The 19,669-nt window shown below is 35.4% G+C and overlaps 1 protein-coding gene across 3 annotated transcripts in view; it reads right to left on the reverse strand.

The window, feature by feature from the left end:
- The window catches only part of RALYL (RALY RNA binding protein like), a 686,254-nt gene that overhangs the window by 354,597 nt on the left and 311,988 nt on the right, over nt 1-19,669 (reverse strand). For all 3 annotated transcript variants that reach the window (XM_014795852.2, XM_087420386.1, XM_087420385.1), the window contains exon 2: nt 10,875-11,153. In XM_014795852.2, the coding sequence (XP_014651338.2) occupies nt 10,875-11,130 (256 nt within the window). In that variant the 5' untranslated portion in view covers nt 11,131-11,153. The remainder of the gene's footprint in view (nt 1-10,874; nt 11,154-19,669) is intronic.

Consider the following 19,669-nt stretch of genomic DNA (forward strand, 5'->3'; position numbering starts at 1 on the left):
TATTCCTGTGAAGACCAGAGACACCATTTTCACTACACTGATCTTACTGCCTGTGCAATGAAGGCCTTTGCTTTCTTAGACTATCCTCTGGGAGTGAAGTTTGGGATCTGGTAAGAGCTGCATCCTTGGCACTCTCCTTTTTGGGGACACCTCTTACGTCCATGGTTAAGCCATAAAAGGCCTATTGGTTTGAGTCGTTAAGATCCTACTTGTCAATGGCCAGACGATAGATCTTTTAAATTGGCTATATGTTAAAAATAAAAATCAGGACATTGAAAGTACAACCATCCTGCACTTAGGAAAGGCAGGAAGAATTTATAGCAATTATCCCAAAACTCCTAGGAAAAAGAAGCCTGCAGTATTCTCTCTCCGTCCTTTGAAGTTGTAAATTTTCATGTGTTTGGACTATAACCACCTCAGGAGATAACAGCCCACAATCACCTGAAACTAAGCCTGGCTACCTCAATTGGTAAAACCTGAGTTTAAAGGAAAAAAGAAAGCGAAAAGTATTCCATTTTAAAATGCAAGCTGTTAGAAAGGCTCTCTTGCCCAAAATCTAATTCACAGCCTCCTTGTCTAGGGCAAATAAGAATTTTAAAAATCTTCTCCACAAATATTAAAATAAAAACCTTTTAAGTAGCTAACTTTAACCTGTTCTATATGCTAGAGACACTATTATTTATAACCTAGAGGGTTTTGTATTGTACCTGATTCATGGCTCAAATTTTAAATTATAAGCTATAAGATCTCTGTTTTTGTCTGTCTATGTGCATGTAAGTATGTTATAAATATGGTATTTTTCTACCTCCAGATGATTTTATCAAAATTGATTTTTAAAGAGCTCTGTTTACTTAAAGTAAGTGCTTATATAAATTATTTCTAAATAGAATAAAGTTTTTCAAGTTAACATGATATAAAATTATCCAAGTATTCCAAAGTTTTTCAAGTTAACATGATATACAGTTATCTTTGGTAAATAAAAGCATATGTAAGTTTACTAATTTAGTACCTTGAGCCTAAACTCTGTTTAAATTCGTCTCTTATTATGTACCCTAAATCTATGATTCTTTGTCCTGTCATTCCTCACAAATTTATCATTTGTTTGTATGAAAAGATATAAAAGCAGCCTGCTTTGCCCATCTCGAAGAGCATGATTTTTACAATCTCCAACGCATATGTATTAAATTGGTTTTTCTCCTGTTAATCTGGTCTTGTGTCAATTTTATTATTAGTCCAGCCATAAGAACTCAAGAGGGGTGAAGATAGGAATTTCCCCCTGACACTAGTCACCCTACACAGAGGGCACAGTGCCTTCTCTTTACAGCAACCCCAAACTGTAGCTACTTGCTTTCCAGGGAGCTTGCAACCCGCCCCTTCTCCTTCTTTCTCCCCCTCTTCCTCTTCCTCCTACTCTTCCTCTTCCTCCTCCTTCTTCCTCTCTGTTTTTGTCTTCTCATGTTGCTCTTTTCAATGGGAGAAAAGCCCTTTAGTGAAATCCATCTGTACCTCCAACCAGCCAACCATTCACCCAACACATACTTACTGAGCATTTGCCACGGAAGTGTTAGCACTCTGCTAGGTGCTGAAAAGATTAATATAAATATATGTAGTAAATGCTCTCAAGGAACTGACCCTAGAGGGAGAAGGAATAGATACTAATTACAAAATAGTAAATATAAAATATAAATGAAGAGAAGATACATGCTCACAAAGGAAGTAAAACATTCTAACTACGTATGAGGGACCCAAGTAGGTTTCCTTAAAGTAAGGACTTTTGATCTGAGATCTGAAGGATAAATAGGCAAGTGAAGGGAAGTGAGGTGAAGTGGCGGGGAGCTTAGTAGGGAAAGACATTCTACAGAGTCAAACAGCATGTGCAAAGGTCCTGGTGAGGGAAAGAAGATGACTTGTTCAAAGAACTTATAGAAGTCAATTTAGATGGAGCACTGAGCCAGGCTAAGAGGATGATGATGTAAGTATGCAAATGAGCAAGAAACAAATGATATAGGCCACCACAAGAGTTTCAGGTTTTTTTCTGAAAACAATGAGAAATCAATGAAAGGTTTTATCAGAGGGTGACATGATTAGATTTGTATTTTGAAAAGATCACTCTGGATGAAAAATGGTAGCTCAGGATAAAAACACATTTGAAATCCATCACTTCTAGGGTGTGCTCAATGGATCGTTACTAGCATTTGTCTGTTTTCTTCTTCTTTACCCTTACTCAGCATCGCTCTCCAATATCTTCCTTTCTACCAATGCATTCATGGTCGGGATTAAGAATATTAACTAGATTTAATTTAAAATTAACAATCTCGGGCCGGCCCTGTGGCTTGGTGGTTAAGTGCGCGCACTGCAATGCTGGTGGCCCGGGTTCGGATCCCGGGTGCGCATAAAGGCACCACTTCTCCGTCCATCCTGAGGCCGAGTCCCACATACAGCAACTAGAAGGATGTGCAGCTATGACATACAACTATCTACTGGGGCTTTGGGGGGAAAAAATTAAATAAATAAAATCTTTAAAATTAACAATCTCTATTCATCCTGCCCCTCCTTTGAATTCCTTCAGCATTTGCAAGATGTTTATAATGTAATGCAATTAATTTAATTTTCTATTTTATGTATTCTTTTCCTAAGCTAGACTGCTCCTCAACAATGGGAATCTGTATACAGGTTTTAGAGCGAGAATGATCTCTATAGACAAATTACGTTTTTGTGTTGGGTTCCTCCTACTATGAATAACTGAATTCTTAAGTTCATAAATTTTGTCTTTTGCAAGCAGCATAACAGTGAAATAATCTAAAAATAAAGACATTACGAATGTTTACCTATAGCATGTGTGTAATCAAGCCAGTGTAATCAGTAGAAATTGGCACTGATCTAGACTTCGTCTCCAACCTCTGCATGATATTTTGGTACAAAAGGACACTTTATGAAAGGACCTTTCATAAAAAAATTCTCAGTATTAAACATTTAAAAAGTTTTTTTCACCTTTCACATAACATGTTTGAGAAGAAAATGTTGGGATGACTAAATTTAGATTAAAAATGCAACGAATAAATATTTCCAATATTGACAAAACTTACAATCCAAATTCAATGAAATATTAAGAGGAGATTTTAGTATTTCACCTTTTTAAATTTAAATTTTATTAAAATAAATTAAATAACCAAATTGAGATAATTTTCTACAAAAATTATTCAGAATAATCTCATTGCCAGATTCTGATTTTGTAGGAATCCCCAAGTAACGTGGATCAAAATGCAATCAACTGTTCTTTTCCACTGAAGATTTAGCAATCCTCCATTACATATTCAAGGCAGGAACCCAGGGATCAAAATGGATATGTTTTCCCCACTGTGGTGCAAAAGATGTGCTGAAGAACTGAAAATGTATAAAAGCAACTACATTAAGTGTCGGCCAAGTTTCCTTTTCCGTATAATACCCACAGGGTATGCTCCGAAGGGTGCTTGGGAGGCAGCAATACCAACAATCCACCTTTCCACTCAGTGTATTTATTTGAAATCCTTTTATGTATTCAATTATCAAATCTCCAAACATATGATAAAGGGTATTTATCAGGGAAATTTCCTCAGGCAGCCAACTGTTGCCTGGGAATGAGAAGAGGAGACAACAACTGGAAAAAGAAGTGAGGGTGATTTTGAAAAGTGTCACAGCCTGGGCACACAGCCTGGCATGAGGTCACATGTCGCCAAAGTCTGAATGAGTGAACTGCGAACTGAGAAACAAAGGCAGGGCCGGCCCCGTGGCTCAGCGGTTAAGTGCGTGAGCTCCGCTGCTGGCGGCCCGGGTTCGGATCCTGGGCTCGCACCGAGGCACCGCTTCTCCGGCCATGCTGAGGCCACGTCCCACATACAGCAACTAGAATGATGTGCAGCTATGACATGCAACAATCTGCTGGGGCTTGGGGGAAAAAATAAATAAACAAATTAAAAAAAAAAAGAAAGAAAGGCATAAACGTTAAAGAACATAGCATAGAAATGAGGGAGGAAGGCACCCAAAATAAATATGCCTCCCTCACAATCACGTCTACGACATGCCTTCATCACAGGTTAAAAAAAAAAATAAAAGGAGACATTCTTGGCAGTTTGAGGAAATAAGTATTTTTGTTTAATTGCTCTGGAGTAAAAAGTATACAGGAGTCTAACCTCAAGGGAAAAAATACCACCTTAATTATTAGTTTATGTGGTTGTGTCTGGTATTTCTGCCCTAAGCTTCTTTACCATAAACAGCTTTGCTGCAAGCATTTTCGCTGCACAACTAATTGTCTGTAAGGCAATTTTATCGTAAAAGATAAAATAACTGATTGACGGTTTGGTTTCAGCTGGTTGAGAGTCTGGTTTCATTTCTCCATTGACGCAGTACTCCCATTTCTATATTATATCAATCATCGCTCCACATTTCCCAAGAACAATGGAACATCTACCGACAGACACGTGACAATACACCAAGAAGAAACAACAGTGTAGAAGGTTTTTCACAACACAACACAAAGCTCACTTACCAATACGCATCCTAGTATTTGGAAACTGATACCTCTCTTAAAGAAGGAAGAAATTTCAGCAAAAATGAACAAGCGCAATGGATGCCAAACAAGCAGGTGAATCAACAAGCAAAACAATATATGTACGTATAATACTATCAATGAAAGACTTTGAACACAAGTGCTTAGGTACAACCCACAAAATAAAATTAGTTATTTGCACAGTATTGCCATGAATCTACACACATTTTAAATGTATTCAAATATTTTGTATTTTGCAATAAAGTGTTTTTAATTTCATTATTTTTCATGTTTCATCATGTCCTTTTTAATGTCCCTCTTTTATTTTCTGTTATTTTATCTTTTACAGCAAAATTGCCTTACGGCCAATAAGTTAGGAGGCAAAAATGTTTGCGGCAAAGGTGTCTACTGCAAAGATGCCTATGTGAAAATATCTAGGACCTTCTCTGCTATATGCCTTTAAGAGAAATAAGGTCAGGAAACCAACTTTTCCTTCAGTAAAACATTCCTTGGGTTCATTATCATGTTATAAAATGGATGGACTATTGAACTAATTCAAGGTGCCTTTTTATTTGTTATGGTATAGAATTCAGTAATTTTTGTCAACGTAGTTAATCAAGACCTTAGACTGGGACCTACTTTCAGAATCCAGATTAGAGTTCCAGTATTTTGAGCTCCAATTTCTTAACTCCCTTAGTTCCTCCATGCACTGCAATTTTTAGGTGGGATTCAGAAATTTCTAAAACTATTTCTCATTTTATATGAATTTGAAAAGAATGTAAAATATATACTTATTTAAAATTTCAAATCAGAATTTGATGATAATTTCATGATAAAAGATGTTTTCTCCAGACAGAGATGGGATATTTTATAATACAAATATATGGAATCCTTGTTCTTAAACTTTCAGGTGTACTAACGTAGTCGAGTGAGTAAAATTACCCTGACTGGGTCTGCAATGGTTGACTTGCAATTGGTCTGAGGAACATTTCTTTTTATGCCAATGGTTTTATTAGAGGCAGATAATGAAACTTGGCAAGGTAGATAAAGTTTTCTCTGCTACTCAGCTGGGCAGATGGCACTGGATATAGAAGACACTGATGTGGAAAGAAACCATGCTCTCATAAATAAGATTTTTAAATATTAGAACCAATAAGAACATTTTGCACATATGGCCTTGGAAGTTTGGAAATCATTAGCAGTTTAAGGGAAGTGACTTAAGGACTCTACAGCTCAGAAAGTAGTTATCCCATGCAGGAAGTCTAGGAAGACCATGGTAACTACAGCTTAGAGTTGTCAAATAGCTGTGTAGAAATTATTTAGATCTAGATTTGCAGAGGGCTTATCAGAAAGGTTCTTTTTATTGCCTTAAAAATTTCTCCACAGATCTGTCTTCAGCCAATGTTCTCCTCACTCTGTATACTTTCCCTGGCAAGCTTATCCATTTCTGTAGCTTTAACACTGTCTGTGTTGATGATTCTCAAATCTCTCCTCTTAGTCCAAATCTCTCCTTTTAGCTCGGACCTGTGTATCCAAGATTCTACTAAATACATACACCTGGATATCCTCAGGCATTCACACCAACCTTAATACATCTATTCAGTCCTGAACTCATTGTCTTACATGAAAAACTTTTTCCCTTGGGAAATCATTCTCCATCATCCTAGTGATTTGCAAAACTATCCAACAGAAAACTCAACCCAGAAATACGGGAATGATTCTTGATTCTTCTGTCTTGTCCTTTCATCACCCATTGTGCCAACTAGTTGTTGAAGCCTATCGATCCTACCTCATTTTCCTCATTTTTCCCTCTTCATTTCCACAATTTGAAACCTAACTTCTCTCACCAGGATCCCAACACATGTCCCTGTTTCTAGTTTTATATTACCCTAATCTATCCATCAAACTGCTGATGGATTATTCTTTCAATAAAAGAATTTCAACATATTACTTCCCAACTTAAAACCCTTCAGTGTCCCCTTTACTTGCAGAATCAAAATAGCTATTAATATTTTCCATTTAATAAATGCCAGGTTTCATCACATGCATAGCCTATTCTTAGCTTAAGGATATATCTATAATCTCCACAGAACTATAAAAACTCACATTATGATGTTTAATTTTTCTGGTACTACTGATGTTTAATTCTAATCTCTAAATTGTATATAAATATTTTTAAACATGTAGTGATAAGAAAAGATTGTTTCTATGTAGAAGATACTGAATATGCATTGAGATCAAATAAGATAATATGGGTAAAGTACTAGCCCAGTGCATGGCTTAATCAACGTTAATTTCCTCCTTGCTCTAAAGGGAAAGAAGTGTGCTTAGACAGCTTGTGGTATATGAAGCTAATATCAATTTCTTATGACAGTTGTCTATTATTTGATCCATCATCAATTCACTTCAACTTAAGGGTGTGTAGGGTTTAGTGGGGGTTGCAAATCATAAAGGGTTTATTTGAGAGTCAAAAAACTCAAGAAGCAAGTGATTTACCTAAACCTAAGTTTTCCTCTGTTACTAAAAACAAAGGTGCAGTCACACACCACATAATGACATTTCATTCAATGACGGATGGCATATATGATAGTGGTCCCATAAGATTAGCGCCATAGAGTCAAGGTGTGTGGTAGGCTATACCGTCCAGGTTTGTGTAAGTACACTCTATGATGCTCACACAACGATGAAATTGCCCAACGACGCATTTCTCAGAACGTACCCCTGTTGTTAAGTGACGCATGACTGTATAGTACTTAAAGCAAGAAATGGGTATATCTCGTGAAAAACTAAGGGTCTTCTTCAAGACTTGACTGAGCAACCAGCTCCCTATAAGGAACAACTGGGAGACAAGCCTTTGCTTGAATTTCTAGCAATGTGGTTTAAGAAAAGGTGGGTATATTCCGACACTTGACCTGAAAAGCAAAGTTATTAATTAAATTATAAAGCAATTGCTTTGTATGAAAAGATATTCAGCTTAGACACAAGTAGTGAAAAAGTAGATTTCAACTAAAAGAAAAAAATTTTTGCCTTGGATTGGCAGAAGGTGTGATTATGGCCAATTAAGATACACGCTCCAGAGATTAACCTGAGGATACAACCAAGAGAGGATCCGAGAGGAAAGACTGGGAATGAGGAATGGTGTCTTATTAGAAGCACAACTTAAATCTGTGCCTCTCAAAGCATAGTGATTTGGTGTCATCATTTTTTCCCTTGGGATTTTCTAAATAAGGCAATAAATTTTTAGTGTGGTTATTTCTCCTTCCCCATTGCATTCTTCTCAAAAGGATAGCAATCAACTGAGCGGTAATAGGAAACAAGATTCTGGAAAATTAGCTATAGTTCACTAGTAAGTGAATTGGACTTTTAATTGACCTTATATTGGTAATTAATTTCTTTTTGTGTGTGTGAGGAAGATCAGCCCTGAGCTAACATCCATGCTAATCTTCCTCTTTTTGCTGAGGAAGACTGGCCCTGAGCTAACATCCATGCTAATCTTCCTTTTTTTGCTGAGGAAGACCGGCTCTGAGCTAACATCTATTGCCAATTCTCCTCCTTTTTTTTTTTTCCCCAAAGCCCTGGTAGATAGTTGCATGTCATAGTTGCACATCCTTCTAGTTGCTGTATGTGGGATGCGGCCTCAGCATGGCTGGAGAAGCGGTACGTCGGTGCGTGCCCGGGATCCGAACCTTGGCTGCCAGTAGCGGAGCGTGCGCACTTAACCACTAAGCCGGCCCTGGTAATTAATTTTTAAAAAATAATAAGTAAATGTATTTCTATGATTATGTGCTAGTTTCATAACAATAACAGGCAATAAATGGGTACTTTTCTGATATTGGCTCAGATGTGGTCCTGAAATAAGAATTTCAACTTAGAAAGAAAAACAAAAATGATCATAAAATTCCCATAGCAAAGTAAACAGGTAGAATGAGGACATTAAGGAAAACAAAAAGGGACAAATTAAAAACTTCCCAATGTCTTTTGGAAAGCATTATCTCTCTTTAGAATATATAAAAATGAATTGGAGAAATGTAAATAAAAACTATATTCCTATATGGTAATGATTATTTATGGGTCTATAGCAAAAACTTATGTAAAACACCTCTTTTTCTCCTCAAGATTATTACCTCAGACTTCACCCTCATTGTATTGAATCCCACACCTTCCCAAACATTTTCATAATTATGTTATATAACTTGATAATACAATATTCTTAACACTCTTCTAACTTGATTTGTTTATGCTTTTAGCTTGTTTCCTTTATATGCTCCTTCACCTTTATGTCTGTGGACATGATAGGGGTAACATCATAAATTAAAATACGTAATTCCAGATACTGAAGAAAGCTATGAAAAAAATATAAAGTACCATAATGGAATAGACAGCGTAGGTAAGAGAGCAGAAGACTCTTCTAGTTTAGATAGTTTGGTCAGGAAAAGCTTCTCTGGGGAAGTAAAATTCAAGCAACAGCACACAATAAAGCAGGCACCAAATAATTAGCAAAGACCTGTCTTCTGAGCAGAGGGAACAGCAATCCAAAGCCTCTGAGAAGGAGCAATCTTAGACTGTCTGAGGCATATCAAGATGGCCAGCATTGCTAACGTGGGACAAGGCAGAGAGAAGAAGATGGAGCTGAAGGTGTGGTAGTGTGGGGCCCTGTAGGTAGGATATAAAGCTTATTCTGGGTGAGACGGAAATGCAGTAAGAGGTTTAAGAGCAGGTTAATGGCATAATCTCATCTACATTTCTAAAGGGACTCTGGCAAGAGTGGAATGAGGCAGCCCAGTTAGGGGGTTATTCTAGAAGTCCACCTGAGATATAACGGTGGCCTGTATGAGATGGCTATTGGTACAGATTTAAATGGTGATTGAGTTTGGGATGTATTGATGGCAACAAACGTGATGATGGATTATATTTGGAGCATAGGGGGAAGACAAAAATCAGGGTTAACACCGAGCCCAGGTTTTTGTTTGAAAAACTGGATAAAGGGAGGTTCCATTTATTGTGATGGAGAAGCCTGGGGGTGGAAGAAGTTGGGGGTGTAAAAAATAAAGAATTTTGTTCTGGGCATATAAAGCTGAGATGTCTGTTGGATGTCCAAGAGAAGACACTGTATAACTAGTTTAATATATGAATCTGGACAGGACGAGAAATATAAATTAAGGAATCATCAAGGATGTATTAATTTTACTTTTTCCTCATGTAGAAAAATAGTCTAATTTTTATGTTTTACCTACATATTTATTAAAAAACTTTTTCTTCTAAGTATTTTCATTTTACTTCTGACTATATTTTTCTCCTTTCTTTGAAAAAACTACATTATTCCTTGGACATTAGACATAAATCTGATTAATGCATGATTGACCAGGCACGATGTATAAGATTCCTGACAAGATAAGAAAGAGGGCGTTATATTCTTTTTCCAGTTCTCAAGATTTACTGCCTTCTGCTATTTCCTATCCCTTCTCCCCCAAAAATAAAAACAGGAAATGAGGAAAATAGATTAGCCTCTCAGAGCAAATGCTATATGCATAAATTCAAAGTTATTTTTTTGCTTAGCGTAGTGTTTTCTGGAAGACAGACACCACTTCAAGTTAAATGAAGTTAAATGCGATGCATATTTTTTATTTGTCTGGCCCCGTTAGGGGTGGTGGAAGTAACAAGTATTACAGAGCAGACTTGATCTTGTAGGGGATCAGAATTGGCCACCTCAAAATGTGTCCCTTCAGCTTGATTATTTTTAAGAACAAAAGACTCTGAAAGAAACTTTGCCCTTCCTCCTAACTGTCTAAAAGAATTTAAGATAGAAGGCCTGTTCCAGGAAGGAGTTAGCACCAGAAGATAACATCCTCTATAGCTGGCCCAGCAAATACTTGTTTAACAAATGTTTGCATTTTCATCGCCTTTGAAGCCTCAAGCCACTATCCCCAGCATCCTCCTTTGTCTTTAGGTGAAAGTGGTATTTAAGGTGGCGGCTTTGGCCATTCTGGAGAGTTACTCAGTTTTTCTGAGTTTCTCTCCTGCATACAAGTTATAAAGCTTTGTATTATTTTCTCCTGTTATTCTGTCTCATGTCACTTTAATTCTTAGACCAGCCAGAAGGACCTAGATGGTAGGGGAATTGTCTTCCTCCCCTACAATCTTGTTTATAAATGTGTATAGAAAATAAGACACTTATATGTAAAACAAATGAGAACAAGAAAATAATATAAGTTATAAATATACAAGCACTATAATTGGTTAAGGAAGAGATCAATATTACGGTAGTGCTGGCTTTTAAACAGTAAGACCACATCCAGATATGTGCAGAGACTGGAACGTAATGTGAAATCCCTAACTGAGCATGACTTACCGAGTGGCTGGCCCGCGATGATCCTGGCATTTTCCCCGGCCACCGCAGCTCTTGCGTGTCGCTCACTCATGTACTGTACGAAGGCGTAACCTTTGTGAACTGAGCATCCGACTATTTTTCCATACTTTGAGAAAATGGCTTCAATGTCAACTTTCTTGACAATGGCTGTATTTAGGTTGCCGATGAAAACACGGGAGTTGATGGACTTGGGGTCGTTCTTATTGGTGACATTGCTGGTCTGTGTTTTGCCAGTCATGGTCGGCTCACCTTGTTTTAATCCTTAAAGAAAAAATAACAAACAATCAAGGGGAAAATAATTAGATTCAATGGATACCACTGGCTTTTAACAGTTTTTCAGTAGCGTACCAGGTAACTTCAAATCCCTAAGTATTACTGATTTTCTTGAAAAGAAAATTTAGTAATATAAAATTGAACATTGCATTGCAAAATTCAGTAAGAAAACACTCATCACTTAGTATATAGTTATAAACAAATTCTGATTTATTTATCCAAAATTCAGCCTGGCATAACGACTAAATATTTTGTAGTTTTTTTTAAATTTTTAAGTCTATCAATTTTTCAGAAGCAAGTTTAAGGAATAAGCCCCCTTATTCTATCAACGAGAAAGAAATTCCAGTATGGCTAAGGTCTGACGATGGAATATGGTACTGTAATCTCCATTTATTGTTGAGAACATGCATTTTTATTTCTACATTTTCTGTGAAAGGCAGACATATTGGCTATTTCATTATCAGAACTCTTCTATCCGAAACTAACAATTCAGTCCATTAAAAGCTGTGGAAGAGAAAAAAAAGGTATTAAAAATCAAAAATTTAATTAGAAAATAACATGAGAAACATAAGAAAAACATGATTTTGAAAACAAGGGATTTGACCAGAATTAATTCTGTACATTCTGTTTCATTCCACCAATATCAAATGTCAGCTTCAGAAAAGAAAGCAGCATGTGTAGCTAGTTTTCATCAATGATCAGCAAATTAGTAGCCTGGGGTATCTGTGTTGAAATTTCTATTCTTAAGGTCATTTTAAATTCATTTAACTAACGGCTCCTGTGTTGCCTAAGGACTGCAAGTATTTCTAAAAACTGTTTTCTGAGCTTGGCAGAGTCTTTAATTGTGCTTAATTCAACTCACTGAAACCTTTATTTTTAAGTACTCAAGCACTTATAGATTTATTTTTTTAAGGTTTTAAAAATTCATTCATTCAACAATATTTATTAAGCATCTTTTTTTTTTTTTTTTTTTTTGCCAGGCACCATCTTCTAAAGTGCCTAACAATTTAAAAAAACCAATATGGTGAAACTAAAATTTCAACAAGGATACAATCTCTGACATTGATGATCATTGTTGAACATTAGCTAATTGATAAGTTTTATCAGTGACAAATATATTTTTATATGAAGATTCTCTTTTAAAATCTTTAAAATCTTTTAAAAAAATCTTTATATCGCTATAAAAATAATTAATGTGTATCGTATTTTTAAAAAATAATTTAAACGACATTTCTAAATTGAGCATTAAAGAGGTGGAAATCTTAAAGCATGTGAATTGGATGTGCTTGAAAATTTACTCACTATGCACTTAAACCAGCTACTTCTGAAATCAAGAGCAACCAAGTAACATAAAAATGTTTCAAATTATGCTATTAATTACTACATCTTGGATTATTAAAATTTTACTAAATATTGGGCACTCCATTATACATATATTTTTACAATGAACGCTGATTTCACAAGCATTTAGTTATTCACATAAACATTATGGCATCATTAAAAACAAGGATTATATTGCTGCCTTGTTTTATTTCAGCTTAGCAACATTTAAATAGTTTCTTTATGAATTATTCAAGGTGAAGGTTGAAGGAAAGGAAAGCTGATAATTTCTTTTTAATTTTGCAACTTGAGCTATTGCATACCAAGACAAAAAAATTCTCTGAGAATCAACTCAAACAAGAAAAATCAAGGTGTATATATATGTATTTTAAACAAATATTTAGCTTCTTTATATAATCTAGTGTATTTTAATCACACTGAGGGGAAAAATACACTAAAAATCCATTTTTTTGGCTCCAGAATGGATTGGTGGTTATCTTTCTTACCACTCCAGGCCAACATCAGTAACACAATCCATAGAAATAATATTTTCTTTTTACTCTTATGTGATAAATATTTTTAGATATATCATAGAGTTACTTTCAAGAATAAACAACTTTTATGGTTGACATTTTATTTCCTGGACAGGGATAAGTTAGCTAAATGCAAACACAAAAATTATTAGATTGGAACAGACCCATGGAGTCCAGTGGTCTGTCTTTGACAGCAACTCTGAGTTTAATTTAATATGAGGACATAGCTGTACTCTGAATTCTCACTGTAAATGTCAACACACTTCCTCTGTCTCCATCCTTTTACTCTATATAGATGACTCTCATAACTTAACTCCAAACTGCCAATTGTGTAATTCTACCTAACGACCTTAATCACCTGAAAATCTATATGTGTCTAATCTCTCACACAAAGACTGACTTGCCAGTTTCTATCAGTGTTTACAATAATGAAAGAGTTTTGTCGTAGTGTTGGTCATTATCATTTCAACATTTTCTGCAAAATCAAGCTTTAACTCATAGTGTAGTATTTAGCTTGTGCTTCCACATTACATGAATCTTCCACCCGTTGAAGGACTTCCGTTTTCAGCCAGGACGGAATAACAGGGGTTAAATTAACCCTTTCCACTCAAACAACTAGAAAACCAGGCTAATATACATGAAACAACTTTTTTTCAGACACTAAACCACAGGCAGTGCATAGCCAGGACATCTGAGAGAAAAGAAACAAAGTAAGGCCTAGAATAGCCCAGCTTTCTACCTGGAAAGCATATTTCAGGTCACAGACCTGGTGTGTGTGTGTGTGTATGTGTGTGCATGCGTGTGTGTGTGTGTGTGTAACCAAAATCAGAGCTGGGGTCTTACTGAGTTGAGCCGACAGAGATCAGAGTTCAGGATATATGAGGAAGCAAGAATTTGTGAGGCAGATGTCTAGAGAGAAGAGAGCTATACAGAAAAGTAACTCCAGAAATGGTCTCAGGGGTCCCTTGAATCTATGCTGATTCCTAGGATATGCCTGCAAAGGGTGACCTTCTAAGAGGCTGGTTAAAAAGTGACTAGAAATCTGTGAGCTGAACAGTTCCCAGACCCAAAAGAGGCTGAGAATCATTCAATTCCTACCAGCAACATTGCAGAGTCCATATTGGCTCTGGAGTATCAAGTTTAGACATCAGAAGGGCCAGGCCTTAGTAATGGGGATAAATGGTCCCTACAGAAAAGGTACTCTGGGACCATCCTAACAAAACTTAAAAACAAGTCCCAAGATGATCAAACTAAACCAAAAACAATCTAAATGTCTATCAGAGCAAAGCACTACACTTCTTTTAAAAAAATAGAACTCAGATACTCAACAACATAAAATACAAAATCTTTAGCATCCAGTCAAAGTCTCCTAGAGATCCCAAGAATCAGAAAATAGGACCCATAACCAAGAAAGAAATTAAAGATATAAAAAAGAATCAAATGGAACCTCTAAAGATGAAAACCACAATAATTAAAATAAAAAAATACAGTTGATGGATATTATAGGCGATAAGACTGCAGAAGAACAGGTTTGTGAATATGAAGTTGCAGAAATAGTGACTATCCAAAATGTATCATAGTGATAAAACACTGAAAAAAATAAACAGAGCCTCAGTGAGTTACATGACAGTATCAAGCTGTTTAATATACATGTATCTACATTTCCAGGAGGGCAAAAACATTCAAAAAAATAATGGCCAAAATCTTCCAAATGTAATGACCATTATATGATTGCAGATCCAAGAATCTCACTGAACCACACCCAGACACATCATAATCAAATTACTCAAAACCAGTGATAAAGAGAAAAATCAGGGAGCTCTCAGGCACTGGAAAAATGCTTACCTTGTAAGAAAAAAAGATGGAGAACAAGATGTTATAACTACAAAACAAATGACAAGGAAAAAATGAATTTTTCAGTGAAAATGCAACTAAACCTAGAACTCGTCTCTTTGTTTTGAAGTTAGACGTTAGAAGGGAGCTAGTGTCAAGTGTCCATGAAAGCTGCTGCATGGTAAAAGATAAACCCAACCACTGCTGCCCCATCGAACTTTCTGCAGTGATGGAAACATTCTACAATATCTGTACTATCCACAAAGGTAGTCAACAACCCAATGTGACTTGTTAGGGCTTAAAATGTTGCTGGTGTGATTGAGGTACTGAATTTTTAATTTTACTCAATTAAAATTAAAGCAATATTTTAGTGGATTTCTCTACCCAAAAAGGCTAACAGGACTCGGGTCTTTTAGAAACCTAGGTTAATACAAATCAGAAATAATTGGGCTATTTAGGTATTTTGGGGGTATGTTTCTGGTCCAAAGATATGATGGTATTAGATATATTTCAGAAGAACAAATAGAAAGTTCAAATAGCTGTCATAAGAGGACTAATTTAAGAGTGGGGTTTGCATTCTGGAAATATCAGACTGAGATAGTGAATGCTCTGTAAAATCATAAAGAATGTGTTTAGAACAAATAAAGCCTTTTTATTTGTGTTTGAAGGAGATTTCTACCTTTAAATCTAAAAGGGTTACATCAATTACGAATTAAAGGCAACGTTCAAGTGTATTTTAGAGAAAACATTTTTGAAGCAGACAAAATTAACAGGGCAGGAAATTCTACCCCTCTCTTGATTTCGTGGTCTTGAATTTCCAATCTAAATTTTAATTCATTCAGACACACTCACACCAGAAAATGAATGAACAACAAAAATAAGAATAATAACAACAAGAAATACCCAGGTATTCAAGAAAGTCAGGCAGCAATATTAATACATAAGCTATTCAAGAACCTGGGAAAAGATTAAAGGGATACAAAAATGAATAAGAAAGAACAGACTGTACCCTAAAAGTTATCATCTGCTGACATCTAGAGCTAGTATTCAAATAAGTAATAGAGTGTAAGGTAAAACCCAGCAAATGCTGCAAGATATACAATCTAAAGCTGTAATTTCTGAAAAGAGACAAATCATACCCAATTGAGAAGACCAGAGAAAACTTCTTGAAGCAGAAGGTATTTGAATTAATCATTAAAGGATATCATAAGAATTCAACAGGCATACAGTTAATTTCTCAGTATGCAGGAGACAGTTGTTTTCCAAATTAGTTTTAACTCATTTACACGTACTTCAATAATTGTTTCATTAAACAAGTTGGTATAAAATTGCTTAGATTTATAATTAGAAAAAGTGAAAAACAGAATTGAAATAAACTAATGTATTTATGCAAGGAAAAGGTTGAATTTATTCTTCAGAAAACCTTCTATAATTTACAAAGATATAACTTATATCTACCAAGGCAGTGATAATTCTTCAATAGATCTTAAGCATCATAAATGCTATTTTGTGAAAAATCTTCTGATATCGATTTGCCATGGGGAAATCACCAAGTATATTTGGTGACACCTCTATCATTCATAAAAATAACTATCACAATTATGACAAAGATTCAATTCTTAATCCTCAAACTGCTTCCTGAAATAAGCCAAATAATGCTTTTGAAAAGTAAAGATTTTTAGGGAATATGTATATATGAAAGGTAATATATATATATATATGAAGGAAAAAATATAATCGCAATCTGAAGATATTTACTGTTAAAATTTTGGTGTATGTTCTTTGTCATTTCTTTCTAGCACTTAGGAAAAAAGTTGTAAATTAGAAAAAAAAAAACCATCATAATTTACATACCAAGTGCCATGACTTATTATTTCAACACCCATTTTATTATGTTGTTAAATAATCTTAGTGGACATAACTTAAATAGCTGCATAGTAATAAAGCTATACCATCGTTTTCTTCATTCTCTTGATGAGCATTTAGCTTGTTTCCGATTTTTCCAGATCACAAAAGCAACTCAGATGAATACTTTGGCAAATTTAGTAAGGATAAATTCCAAGTATTGAAATTCCTGGGTTAAGTGAGATGGAAAAAAACTCTAGTTTAGTTATCAATCCTCAGCTTTTTTCCAGAAAGGTGGACTACCTCTCCACTCCCACCAGGAGTGGCTGTTTTGCTGCCTACCAGCTCTTCCCTAGCTACTATATTCACAGTATTTTCTGATTCATTAGGCTGAATAGGAGGAACGGGCAGAACACGAGCTAAATAAGAGAGGGATACTCTGATTTCTGAAAAGAAGTAAATGAAGTTTGTTTAAGAGCTTAGCTGGGCTGGTGCTAATAAACAGAAACAGCATAATTCCCTCGTATACAGAGAAAAATGAATTCATGTTTGGAGCTTTTCAGGCAAAACAACAGAGTCATCACTATTTAAAAATGTAATAAGAATTATCCTGATTTCCTTTGTTAAATGCACATTTTTTTAAATCTACATATTATATTTTAATATATTGGTGTTACAATAGTATGAGCTCAATGTTTATTAAAGATTTTAATGGTTGATTATAAAGAAACTAAAGACACTACGTGGTAAAAGTCTTGATCTTCAGCAGCCTTCCTATCTTACTATTGCAATTCAGTTACCACAACTACAAACAATATTCAGAGCAAAGCTGAAATTTCCTACTCACAAAGTTTTGGGAAACATATTAATCATATTCACATCTAATTATTCTTTATACTTTTTTGAACTGCGTGCTCCAGGCACCGAGTATAATATTGTGGCAATAGCTCCATAGAAGAACCTAGAAACCCAGTTTCCATTTTCCTTTTTAGCTACTAGTTTGTATGTAAAAAGATTTAAAGACATAAAATATTTTGCTCTTAATAAGGAATCACTGATAATGAAGGTGATAGATAAATTTCACAGAAAATTGATTAATATGAGATATTTTAGGAAAAAATATGGTTTAAAATGCCACCGCACAGGATGTAGAAAGATTTTAAAAATTAGGCAAATAATAGTATTTCATCCAACAGCTCAAGGTAGAACATGAAAATTTAATATAGTATTATAAGCAAAAGAAAAAATTACTATATAAAAATAAGAATGGCATTAATTTTGTAAAGCAAACAATGCTAGCTAAAATATCTTAATAACAGTGATTACATTTGAATAGAATCATTAACTACTAAGAAATAAGCATTTTTCATCTGAAGATTGAGATTAAGTAGCTGACTGGAGAGTAAAAATAAATATATAGGTATAGATAATGTACTAACTATAGTTACAAAAAGTTAATGATTTTGTATTGGCAATCATAACTATAAAATTAGAAATCAATGGATATTGGTAAGTCAACATTTCAAACTTAGTTAAGAATTTGCAATATTAATCAACTTTTGTGTTAAACTGAATTAAAATTATTTTGGAAAATATAAATTAGTAAATGATTGAAATTTTGTAAACAAGGAGTAATGATACGTGCTAAACCATCTCTTGGGAAGCATTTAATGAAGTGCTGAAGATCCCACCATTATTTGGCAGAGTTATGGTCCACACGGGACCACCATGTAGGTTCGTGAGGGGTCAAACACATCCATGTGGAAATCGCGAAAGAACACTGGCTAGGCCAGGCCAAGCAGCAGGAGTAAAGTAGGGAACATATCACCAGTTCAACCCCTTTCTTTGTTCATGCAGTAGTCAGCTTGGACTGCTAAAACAAATACCATAGCCTGGGGGGCTTCAACAGCAGACATTTATTTCTCACAGTTCTGAAGGCTAGAAGTCTAAGATCAAAGTGCCAATAGATTCAGTTCCTGGTGAGAGCTCTCTTCCTGGCTTGCAGATGGCCACCTTCTTACTGTGTCTTCACATAGTGGAGAGCAATACAGCTCTGGCCTCTCTTCCTCATCTTAAAAGGACACTGACCCCATCATGGGGGTCCTACTCACATGACCTCATGTAAACCTAATTACTTCCCAAAGGCCCCACTTCCAAATAATATCACAACGAGGGTTAGGACATCAACATATGAATTTTGAGGGGACATAATTTAGTCAATAGACCTTCACATCACCCGAGGGTAGGAACCCACTTGTGTTTGGAGTTTTGGGGAAATGGAACAAAGTTCCTTGGAGCAATTAGAGACTTTGTGACTGGTGTTGTATCTACTGTATCAGGGATCATGTAAGCATTGTCTATCTATCTGATCACTACATTCAATGTAAAATATTCCAATGAAATTTTTACAAATAAGGAAAATTAACCATCAATTTTAAATTAAAAACAAGATCCAAAGAAATAAAACCATATGGTAGTTAAACTCAAAAGTATTCACTTCATGGGGTTATTCTGAGGTACACTCATATTCTCTGGAATATGAACAAATTGATATAATTCTAGGAAATTTACTGAGACATTCTTAAAAGCTTTCTCCTCTGCAAAATAGAACTTTTAGTAACACAAGTTGTCTAAGATACTGACTGTAATTATTCTTCCAAGATAACTTTCCACTGGTGAACATGACCTAGGCAGAAGATTGAGTTATACAGAAAAGTCAAATCAACAATAATTAGACTCCTACTTGACTGGAGGAAATAGGTCAATCAGGGTTAGTACTCACTTGTGTTATAAGGGTCTTGAGAAATGGAACAATCAAGAAACAAGCTGCCTCTGAGTCACTGGAGATGGTGTGATTGGTGCTGTATCTATAGTACCAGGGATGGAGCATCCAGGACAGACACAACCCTTTGGCACTGACTGCTATTTGGCAGAGGGCCATGGACCAGGAGGCACCATTACCTTAGTCTGTGA

This window comes from Ceratotherium simum, chromosome 31, assembly GCF_057802395.1.
Source record: "Ceratotherium simum simum isolate JZ-2026a chromosome 31, ASM5780239v1, whole genome shotgun sequence".
In the NCBI taxonomy this organism is placed as follows: domain Eukaryota; kingdom Metazoa; phylum Chordata; class Mammalia; order Perissodactyla; family Rhinocerotidae; genus Ceratotherium; species Ceratotherium simum.